The sequence below is a fragment of the Macaca thibetana genome, chromosome 7 (genome assembly GCF_024542745.1).
Source record: "Macaca thibetana thibetana isolate TM-01 chromosome 7, ASM2454274v1, whole genome shotgun sequence".
NCBI lineage: Eukaryota > Metazoa > Chordata > Mammalia > Primates > Cercopithecidae > Macaca > Macaca thibetana.
The window spans coordinates 15,737,526-15,749,585 of NC_065584.1; the positions used below are offsets into that span (position 1 = coordinate 15,737,526).

Below are 12,060 nucleotides of genomic sequence, written 5' to 3' on the forward strand. Positions count from 1 at the left end.
GAGGAGGCATGTAAAGCATTTAACCCAGTGCTTGGCATGTAGGGAGCCTCAGGGATTGACAAACATCACTACTACTCTACTGAAAGTATGAATGGAATCTACAAACTTAGACGTAAAATAGGACACTCTCAGTTATGATGGGCTGGAGCCAGAGACCCGGGGCTCTACAAGGCTTCTGGGGGAGGTGGGGAGGCACGACCGAAGCAGATATTACCTGAGCACACTTGACTTTTCAAATCAGCATCCTAATTCTGCTGGCTGAGAACCCATCACCTGAGGACCCCTGAGAGAGACAGGAAGGAGTTTTTCCTTCTGGGATGTGAGAGGCACGAGGCGTGTAACACCCGGAATTATCTGATGGTGGAGAGGCAGCTTCTTTTGCGTTGACACCCTCTCTGGGTGACTGCAGCCACCAGCGGTCTGTGAGTGAGAGAGTAATCCGAGGACATGTCACATGGGGAAACTAGGGAAAGCAAGTTTTCGGGAAACAACAAATGTAAGAAAAACATGTTTTCTTTGGCATGCTTATCGAATGAGGTTCAAACAGGGGCTCTGTTGCCAAACTCTGTGTGTGATGAAGAGTTGGCTTTTCTGGAACGTCTGCTTCTGCATCAACCACCATAGCCCATGCGGATGAGTTGTAAATCACATGGACAGGGGCTCCCCCTCCACGTCAGGCTGGCTGGAAGCTGCTGCTTCCCTTGTCCCAGGGAGGAGCCAAGGTAGGCGGGCCACAAAGAGAAAAATAATATCCCTGCCCATCCCTCACCACTCCGGAGTTTTCTCTTTTAGGCAGTTTTTTGTTTGTTTGTTTGTTTGTTTTTCACAGTGAAGTTTTAATATAATTAAAAAATCCTGGCCTTTTGGATATATCCCTTCATTATGACTTTAGGAACAATATTGTTCCTGAAGTTGGCGAAAGGGGTGATTGAAGGGGAGTTGGCACTGCGAAAGCTGCCCCTTCGGAGGACCCTCTAGGGCCAGGGAATGTTTTTTTGGGTCTTGGGGAAACCCCCAGAAAACCCCAGTGGGCAAAGAAATCAGCCCCTTGGGCAGGTCAGAGGTGGAGGGCGGATTCCCCTACCTGGTGAAATAAGTTTATCGTGAATGGAAGGTGCAGCCGAGTGAGAGGCAGATGTTGGAAGCTCGATGGAGGTGGATTTCAGCTCCATGCAGGGAAGAATTTTCTGACAATTAGAGCTGTCCAAATATCAATGGGTATCCTCAGCAGGTAGTGAGCTCCCCATTGCTAGAAGTGCTCAGGAAGTGAATTGACAGCTTATTTTCAGTAAAGCCATCATATGTATCGAGACAGTGTGGGAGTTGGAGTAGATGACCACTCAGCTCCCATCCCCACGTAGACTGGGATTATATACAGCAGGTGTAACTTGTCACCCCAGATATGGACGAATGCAGTTTCTCTGAGTTCCTCTGCCAGCATGAGTGTGTGAACCAGCCTGGCACGTACTTCTGCTCCTGCCCTCCAGGCTACATCCTGCTGGATGACAACCGAAGCTGCCAGGGTAAGGCTGTCCGGAGGGGCCTGGCTGGGGTGTGTGTGAGGTGGAGCTGCTTCAGGGGGTCATCTGGAGGTCCTCACCTGGGGAATCGTGTGCAGCTTTGGGAAGGTGGCAGGGGTGGGGGTGTGAGTGGGTGCTGGTGGCTGTCATAGTGGCAGCTCTGGGCAGGATGCCTGGCCTGGTGTCTTCCCTCCCTGTAACCCATCCTTTGGCCAGGATATTGGCCACTTAAACTTCTGTAATGAACTCTGCAGATGCAGACGGCAGCCTCTAAGCGTGGCTTTCTGCCTCCCCAGCCAGATCTCTGAGGCTCCTCTGAGAACTGCTCCAGAGCTAAGCAGGACTTTTATGGCCTGGCCAGAGCCTGGGCTTTCTTACGTGGCCTAGAGGGCAGTTTGGTCAGCCTTTCTCCAAGTGATCTCTCCTAGAGCATGGTTGCCAGGGAGACCTCACACACCTGACTGCTCTGTTCCTGGAAGGGTTGGGACCCCAGACTGTAAAAGGGTGGGTCTTCTCCTGTTTGCCTGCTTGGCCTGGCTTCCAGCCCCATGCTCCACACACTGAGGGGTCATTGTGGAAGCGACTGACCCATTCTCAGCCTCCTTGAACCTGCCTTAGCCCATCGCCAAGCAAGAATTCTCCATAGTGGTGCCAGGCGACAGAAGTATCATGTGAGCTACAGATGTGAGCCATCTATGTAATTTTACATTTTCTAGTAGCCACATTGAAACACGAAAAGAAAATGGGTAAAATTACTTTTACTACTATATTCTCTTTTCTTTTCCTTTTTTCTTTTTCTTTTTTTTTTTTGAGACAGAGTCTCACTCTGTGGCCCAGGCTGGAGTGCAGTGGTTCTCACTGCACTTGGCTCACTGCAGCCTCTGCCTCCCAGGTTAAAGTGATTCTCCTGCCTTAGCCTCCCAAGTAGCTGGGACTATAAGTGCATGCCACCATGCCGGGCTAATTTTTGTATTTTTAGTAGTGACGGTGTTTTACCATGTTGACCAGGCTGGTCTCGAACTCCTGTTTTTACTACTATATTTTCTTTAATGCAGTATATCCAAAATATTATTTCAGCATGTATTCAATATAAAAATTATTGATGAGATGTTTTACATTCTTTTTAAAATTATGTATATATACACACACACATATATATATGTATATATATATTTAAATTAAGAGACAGGGCCTTGCTTTGTTACCCAGGCTGGTCTTGAACTCCTGGCTTCAAGTGATCCTCCTGCCTCAGCCTCCCAATGTGCTGGGATTACAGACATGAGCCACTGTGCCTGGCTCACATTACTTTTTGATCCTAAGTCATCAAAATCTGGTGTGTATTTTCCACTTACAGCACATCTCAGTTTGGATCAGCCACATTCCGAGTACTCAGTAGCCACATATGGCCTGTGGCTGCCATATTGGATAGTACAGCTCTGTAGTAAGACCCAGCTTACCCCACCTCCACACATCTGGCCTGGCCAATAATGCTCTGCCTCTGCTTCTTGTCTACCCTGCATTTCAGACATCAATGAATGTGAGCACAGAAACCACACGTGCAACCTGCAGCAGACTTGCTACAATTTACAAGGGGGGTTCAAATGCATTGACCCCATCCGCTGTGAGGAACCTTATCTGAGGATCAGTGATAAGTAAGTCATGGTGTCCCCTTGGGGAATAGAAACCTGACGAGGGCTCAGGAGGTTGGCGGTGTGGTGTGAAAGAGTGTACCAGCCAGGAAGTCAGGGGACCTGGCTCACTACCTATGTCATGTGCTCGTGTGTGTGTGTGTGTGTGTGTGTGTGTATATAGAATAGAACCGAGTAGAATAGATAGAACAGACTGGAATAGAAAATATCAGAGTACATTGCACATAGCGAGAGTCAATATTGTTTTCTGCAACTTCTCTTTTAGTTTTGTGTGCTACTGGTTTGCAGTGCAAAATGTGTTACTGTGGGTTGTCAAAAAGTTTGCAGAACATTCCATTACAAGTTATAGGATCTGAAACACATACCTACATACAAGAAACAACTATTTTTCAAAATGTTTGACCACAACACACAGTAAGAAACACATACAAGGCTGGGTGTGGTGGCTCATGCCTGTAATCGCAGCACTTCGGGAGGCTGAGGTGGGTGGATTGCCTGAGCTCAAGAGTTCGAGAGCAGCCTGGCCAACATGGTGAAACCCTGTCTCTACTAAAAATACAAAAAAATTAACTGGGCATGCCACGCCTATAGTCCCAGCTACTCAGGAGGCTGAGGCATGAGAATCGCTTGAATCTGGGAGGAGGAGGTTACAATGAGCTGAGATTGTGCCACAGCAGTCCAGTCTGGGTGACAGAATGAGACTGTCTACACACACACACACATACACACACACACACAGTGTTCTCTATCACTCCCTCACTCATGCCAGAGCTATGCAAAGATTCTCTAGAAAGCTAACCAAGCTGAGAGTTGAGTCAGGGTTCTAGAATCTCCTCTTCCCTCTAATGACTTTGTTCTGGAAACATGGGGTCTTTTAGAGGTTGGCTCCTAAATGTAACATGCATAGGACTCACCTGGTGATCTCGTTAGAGTGTGATTCCATGGGTTTGGGGTGGGGCCCAAGATTCTGCCTTTCTGGCAAGCTCCCAGGTGAAATGAATGCTTCCAATCTCCCTGGACTGCTCTGCGAGTATTGAGGTGCTGGAGAGTTGAGTATTGAGGTGCTGGACAGTTCTCTAGTTGGTGCTAATCAAGTTTCTGATGTCATCTTGGTCAACATTTTACTAAATCACCAGATGGCAAATATTAGAGTTGAGGATAGAATTAAAGTGAAGACAACTTCCAAAAGGTAAATGCAGTAGGACAGTGGCTTTCTGTTCCTGGCATACTAGGAGTTCCTTTTCCTTCTCTTTTATCCCTTTTTTAAACCGTCTTAGTTGCTCCTTGGCCTCCTATCTTCCAAATGTTCACACATTGACTTCCCTTGAGCAACACCAAACCCCCGCATGGGAGATGAAAGGATGAATCAAACACACCCATCCTGCCCTCTCAGAATACAGCCTCTAAGAGAGGAATTCATGGCTTACCAGTGGTTCCCACTTTGATAACAAATTGGCAAAAGAGAGGATGATGCCGGGACAGGTGGGTCCATTAGAGACATCTTCACTTGTTGCTAAGAGCTGTGCTTCTAAGCAACTCTTTAGAACAGGGCTTTTTGACCCCCGATATAAGGGCTGTTTTTGGCAGAGCAGAGCTCCAGGCTGCTCTTCCCAGCTTCTTTTCCTGGTTCTCTCTGGGTTTTTCCAGGCCGCCCCTGTCTGTGGCTGGGGAGCTGATCCGTTTCAGCTCGCAGCACTGAGCTGGAGTTACTGGTGGAGTCTCTGGCATGACGCTGACAATGCTCCATGACTCCCTCGCTCCAGGCTCCAGTCCAGTAGGACGCCAGCAGCCCCTTCCAACTCCTTGTCCGGTTCAGGTGTCCTGTGCTTCTGCCAGTCTGAACAGGACTTGCTCACGCCTTTACCCGTGTCCAGGAATGGCCAACCTCCCTGCTTGTGTGCACATACTTCCAGCCATAGGGAAGGCATTCCTTTCATCTCCACATAGCCAGAGCTGCCCCATCTTTCAGACTTCAGCTCAGATGCCACCTCTCCCAGCTGTTTGTGGTCCTCTTCAGCTGGGAGCCATCACTCCCTCCTCCAAACTTCTTTTAGAAAACAATGATTTTATATGCCACACATGATACTTTGTTGTGGCCATTTAGGCACTAGAGACGTTTTGACTTGGCTGTTTTGATGCAGCCTTAAAAAAAACTTGCTCTGCCACCCAGGCTGGAGTGCAGTGGTGCAATCTCAGCTCATTGAAGCCTCAACCTTTTGGGCTCAAACAATCGTCCTGCCTCAGCCTTTTAAGTAGCTAGGACTATGGGTGTGTGCCAGTGCGCCTGGCATATATATATATATACACAAAATATATTTATTTTTATATATTATATACAATATATAAAAATATATATATATATACTATATATATATACAATATATATATATACAATATATATATATATAAAAATATATATATATTATATATTTATTATAATATATAATATATATTTATATATTTTTTATATATATATATTTGGTAAAGCCAGAGGTCTTGAACTCCTGGACTCAAGTCATCCTCCTGCCTCAGCCTTTCAAAGTGCTGGGATTATAGGCATGAGACACCATACTCTGCTTAGAATGAATGGAAATTTATAAAAAGGAAGAGTAGGCTGGATGGTTTAGATGGAGGAGTCCAAAGGCCTCTCTGAAGAAATGACATTTGGGCTGGAACGGGAAAATGAGTTGATTTTAACTAAATAGAGTGGAAGATCAGAAGGAACAGTATGTGCAAGGGCTAGAAGGCAAAAGTGCCTCAAAGGCACTGGAGATGGTTGGATGTGGACTCTCTTTTGGAAGTAGAACCAACAGGTTTTGTGGATAGACTGGAAGTTAGAAAGCGGCAGAAACACAGTAAGACTGACTCCTAGCGTTGGCCACCACCGCACGTATCAACAGACATCTTCATCCTATTGTGAACCCTATTGTGGAGTCTCAGGGCAGGGTCGGAGACAGAGGAAGGGGGTGTTAGGGGTGAATCAAGGGGTGTCTATAACAGGCATTCTTTGGTAGTAAAAGTCAGTGATTTTATATTAGGGCACTCTGTTAATAGTTGCTTCGTATTAGAGATATTTGTGTCTGTGATTTATTTCTCCTATTAGAAAGCAAACTATCTGAGGTCAGGATCTTATTATTCATTGAATTTCCAAAATGTCCAATGTCTTATCTTGTACATAGTTCTAACTCTTGTTTATCAATTATCAAATGACAATATTTGATACTATTCTATTCAATTCCATTCCATACAGACTGAGCTGAGTGCAATAGAGAATGTACAAGGATCTCCAAGACCTGTTAATCCAATTTCTTACTTTAAAAATTTCTTTCTTCCTTTTTTTTTCTTTTTGTTTTGTTTTTTGAGACAGGGTCTTGCTCTGCCGCCCAGGCTGGAGCGGCATATTTGGCCTACATGGCAAGTGTAAACTATCTTGGAGAATGTTTTAACATTCTGAAAACCAGAGATCTAAGGTTTATATTCTGTTTAGTACCAGAACGTCTGATTGGTGAGAAAAGTCCATTCTCTAGGAAACAGAGCTCGCCTACATGCTGGAGAGTTTTTAGACTCAAGCTAGGAGCAGAGACATTCTACAGTTATGGCATTTGGATGTTAAAAATGGGATGGCCTCATTTTCAGTGTTTTAAGAGAGGAAGTAGGCACAACCAGCACCTGGAATGGATTTCTTGAGTTCTCACATGATTTCCCTTTCCACAGCCGCTGTATGTGTCCTGCTGAGAACCCTGGCTGCAGAGACCAGCCCTTTACCATCTTGTACCGGGACATGGACGTGGTGTCAGGACGCTCCGTTCCTGCTGACATCTTCCAAATGCAAGCCACGACCCGCTACCCTGGGGCCTATTACATTTTCCAGATCAAATCTGGGAATGAGGGCAGAGAATTTTATATGCGGGTAAGAGGGAGTGGGGACTGGGGACACCATCTGTAACAGTGGCCTTGTGCTGTCTCTCCCAGGAACATGCTGAATGCAGGCAGGTAAGAGTGGAGCTAGGAGGGACAGGCATTGAGAGAGAAGAGTAGAGAGTGTGGTTCAAGGTCCTGGTTTCCACCACTTTCTGGGTAGTCTTACAAAAGATACTTCTCCTCCTGAGCCTCAGGATTCTCATCTGTGAAATGGGAAGTTAGGCCAAGACTCAATCTCAGGCCTCTTTTCTCCTAACATTCTGTTGGAGAGGCATTCACTTCTCCATTTTTCCACCCACCCATGTGACAAGTATTTCTTAAGTACCTACTATGCAGGCCAGGCACAGTGGCTGACGCCTGTAATCCCAGCACTTTGGGAGGCTGAGATGGTGGATCACCTGAGGTCAGGAGTTTGAGACCAGCCTGGCCAACATGGTGAAACCCCATCTCTACTAAAAATAAAAAAATTAGCCAGGTGTGGTGGTGCAAGCCTGTAATCCCAGCTATTTGGGAGGCTGAGGCCGGAGAATCGCTTGAACCTGGGAGGCGAAAGTTGCAGTGAGCTGAGATCATGCCACTGCACTCCAGCCTGGGTGACAGAGCCAGACTGTCTCAAAAACAAAAAAACAAAACAAAACAAACAAACAAAACAACCTACCACGCACTTCTAGAAACCAAGGATACAGCAATGCAGAAAACTTCCCCAAATCCTTGCCCTCAGGGTACTTACTTTACAGAGAATGTGTTAAAGGTGTGGCTCGCAGACGTGGGCTCTATTAGACGTGGGCTCTATCAGCGTGGTCCAGCACAGTGGCCCCTGTGGCTCTTTAAAACTGAATGAATTAAATAAAATTAAAAATTCAGTTTTTTCAGGGCACTAGCCACATTTCAGGTGTTCAAAAGCCACACATGGCTACTGTATGAGACATCCTAGATACAAACATGTCTATTGCCATAGGAAGTTTGATTAGACAACACTGACTTACCCACATCAGCAAAAGGTTTTAAAGCAGACATGCTACAATATGTTTACTTTTTTTTTTTTTTTGTAAATTGTATGCATCTAATACTGTGTCATTTGTATTATTGAGCTTCATATCCTGCAACTCTTGGGAGCGACCACCCCTCTTTAGAGACCACTGGCTGGCCGGGCGCGGTGGCTGACGCCTGTAATCCCAGCAGTTTGGGAGGCCAAGGCAGGTGGATCACCTGAGGTCGGGAGTTTGACACCAGCCTGACCAACATGGTAAAACCCCGTCTCTACTAAAAATATAAAAATTAGCCGGACGTGGTGGCGCACACCTGTAATCCCAGCTACTCAGGAGGCTGAGGCAGGAGAATCGCTTGAACTCAGGAGGCAGAGGTTGCAGTGAACCGAAATCTTGCCATTGCACTTCAGCCTGGGCGACAAAAGCAAGACTCCGTCTTAAATTAATAAATAGAGACCACTGGCTTAGAACAATGTTTTTCACATTTCAGTGTGAATTTGGGCACTTGCCCAGAAAGCAGATTCCAGAGCTCCCTCTCCAGAGAATCAATTTCGGAAGATGATGAGTGAGGCATAGGTGTATTAATTTCCCAGTTTCCCGGGGCTGCTGTAACAAATTGCTACAAACTAGGTGGCTTAGCCAGTAGTGGTTGTTCCCGCCTGTAACCCCAGCACTTTGCTGGGCCAAGGCGGGAGGATCATTTGAGGCCTGAAGTTTGACACCAGCCTGGGCAATGTAGTGAGACCCTGCCTTTACTTTAAAAAATAATAATAGTAAGGCTGGGTGTGGTGGCTCATGCCTGTAATCTCAGCACTTTGGGAGGCCAAGGTGGACAGATGTCTGAGCTCAGGAGCTCAAGACCAGCCTGGGCAAGATGGCAAAACTCTGTCTCTACAAAAAAAAAAAAAGTTAGCCGGGCATGGTGGCAGGCACCTGTAGTCTCAGCTACCTGGGGCTGTGTAGTAGGGAGGTGGTTTGAGATGGGAGGATTGCTTGAGCCCAGGAGGTCGAAGGTGCAGTGAACTGAGATCACACCACTGTATTCCAGTCTGGGCAACAGAGGGAGACCCCATCTCTGAAAAACAATAAAAATAAAAACTTGGTGGCTTAAGGCAAAGGAAATTTATCGTCTCATAGTTCTGTAAGTCAGGAGTCTGAAATCAGTTTCACTGAGCTGAAATTCAGGTGTCAGCAGGGCTGTGTTCCCTTTGGAGGCTCTAGAGGAGAATCTGTTCCAAGTCTCTTCCAGCTTCTGGGGGCTGCCAGCATTTCTTGACTGTGGCTGCATCACTCCAATATCTGCCTCTGTGGTTACGCTGCCTCCTCTTCCTCTTCGGTGTGTATCAAATCTCCCTTTGTCTCCTTATATTGACACCTGTGAGTAGATTTAGGGACCATTCAGACAATCCAGATAGTCTCTCTGTCCAGATTCTTAATCACATCTGCAAAAACCCTTTTCCTTATAACAGAACAGGTTCCAAGGATTAGGACTTGGATCTCTTTGGGGGCTACTATTCAGTTTACTGCACCCAGGAATCTGTATTTCTAACAGATGCTGCTGTGATCCTCCAGGGTCACTGTGGGGAGCCATATTGAAAAGGACAGGTCCATGGGAGTTTATGTGCTTTCATTAGGGACTGGGCCCTATGAAGTCATGGGCCACAAAGCAGGAAGACAGAAATTGTCCGATAAGGCTGGCTTTCCAAGGGTCCATGCTGTCCAAAGCTGTGGGACCCTCCCCGGCAAGCCACTCAGTCATTCTAATGTGGGCTCTGGAGCCATTTCTTCTACAGTTTAACAATTTAACAATTGTGTGATGTGACCTAACCTCTCTGGACCTCTAGATGAGTGTTTACTTTAGGATTAGATGAGATCATCCACTTAGCGCCCTGTCTGGAATACTGTTTTTATCAAAGAAGCGGAGTTTGGTGGTGGGAGTGAAACAGTCAATGACTTTCTTTTTCTCACGCTGTTGGATCAAACCTGTGAGCACCTGGGTTACATCTCAGGTCAGTTCCCTAGGATTCACAGGCATGTTCCATTTCTATTGGACTGTCTCATTCTCTCACGTCAAAAGTCTGTGCTAGTTTAAATGGAAACTTCAACCTCTCTGTCTCTTACCCACTGTGAAGTTTCTCCCTGTCTCCTAGTTCAGAGCAGGCACGGGGTGTGGTTGGCCTCTGCCCTGCCCTCTTCTTACCCTCCCAGTAATGGTAGTGCTGGCCCTGGATCCTCCAGGGCTCACGGTGGAGGAGCAGGTGGTAGAAAGGGTAAGGTTGGGAGATGGAGGCTCCTCCCTGATTGTTGCCATTGTAACCAGGCATTGGTGCTCCCTCAGGGGCAGAGACCCCAAAGCTGTGGCTTTCACAGGATGCTTTTTTGGGTCTTTTGGAGATTTGCCTGAGGACTTCACACTGACCAGTCCATGATATGGGCAGTAGGGCCTGTGCTTGGTCACTTGCTACTCCAAACCTCTCAGCCCCTAATTCTGGGGCTATGTCCCATACAGATGTTCCGTGGTGGTAGTGAGGTGGAGGGTGTCATGGCATCCTGGCAGCAGACCTTACACAAGGGCCTTTCAGGATGTCAACATCAGCTCCTTGCATTCCCCATTCCTCACTATGGTGTGCGGGCAGCTCAGGGCTCACACCTCCAGACTTCTCCTGGAGAGACTGGTACCACCTTCTGCATCCTTGAACTTCAGGGGTCTGCATTTCTGAGCAGTTTTTTTGTTTTTTTCTTGAAACCCCTCTTGATTGAGATGGAGGCTGGTAAGTGTGTTTAATAAAATATATGTAGAGTTGGGCACAGGGGCTCATGCCTGTAATCCCACCTACCCTGGAGGCTGAAGTGGGCGGATCGCTGGAGCCCAGGAGTTCAAGTCCAGCCTGGGCAACATAGTGAGACCCTATCTCTACAAAAAAAGATTTAAAAAAATTAGCCAGGTGTGGTGGCATGGCCTGTAACCACAGCTACCCTGGAGGCTGAGACGAGAAGATAACTTGAGTCCAGGAGTTCGAGGCTGCAGTGAGCTATGATTGTACCACTGCACTCCAGCTTGTGTGGCAGAGCAAGACCCTGCCTCTAAAAACAAAAACAAACAAACAAAAAAGTATGTTTGTAGGCTGGAGGGGGTGACGGAATTAGGGAAACATCTGGCTTTGGATCACAACTTTGTAAGTCCTGTATAACCCCCAATAACTCCACATACAGCATCAGCAGCAAGCCGTGTATAGTAGCTGTATGTGCCAGACACTATTCTAAGTGCTTTCTATACAGTAACCCTTTACTCTTCACAAGAATCCTATGATATAGGATGGTTTTATCCAGATTTTACAGACGAGAGCACTGGGGCACAAAGCCAAGCAACCTGCCCAACTAGTCTCACAACTAATAAGCACTGGGGCAGGATTTGAACTTAAGCAGCCTGGCACCAAATATCTGTGCTGTTACACTTTTCTTTTAGGATGGGGAGGTATGTTTTACCTGCTCTTCCAGCTTCCGGGTCTCAGAAGAAATTGAGATCACAAGAAAAATCTAACATCCAGTTACAATAGAAAGTATTCAATAAATAGCAGTTACGATTGTATAGATACTGTTGTGGCAACTGCTACCGTTGCTGCTACTGTTGTAAGGAGGCTGTGAGCTGCTGGGCCATGAGGGCTTGGGAATGCTACCCAGGAGACTAGAGCATTGTGTGGGAGGTGGGGCTGGATGGCCGTCCAGGCTTTCACACCCTAAGATTCATTGATTTGATTATAAGCACATGGGAGGAGCTTCATCTCACCCCGCAGGCAAACCACACACACTTGCATGGACACACGCACACACTTATGCCCACATGCGTACATGTATGCACACACAAGCCCATTCATAAGCCTTACTGGCTGTCTGTCTCTCACTGAGCCCTAGAAAGAGGACTGATGATTGGCTCTGGTCAGGTGGCTTGGGGGTCATAATTAGGGCCAGAAGAAGGAGCAA

At 46.7% G+C, this 12,060-nt stretch overlaps 1 protein-coding gene across 3 annotated transcripts in view; it reads left to right on the forward strand.

The window, feature by feature from the left end:
* Positions 1–12,060, forward strand: part of FBLN5 (fibulin 5) — a 79,071-nt gene that overhangs the window by 62,155 nt on the left and 4,856 nt on the right. For all 3 annotated transcript variants that reach the window (XM_050799112.1, XM_050799113.1, XM_050799111.1), the window contains exons 8-10: positions 1,401–1,523; positions 3,046–3,172; positions 6,884–7,079. In XM_050799112.1, coding sequence (XP_050655069.1) covers positions 1,401–1,523; positions 3,046–3,172; positions 6,884–7,079 — 446 coding nt within the window. The remainder of the gene's footprint in view (positions 1–1,400; positions 1,524–3,045; positions 3,173–6,883; positions 7,080–12,060) is intronic.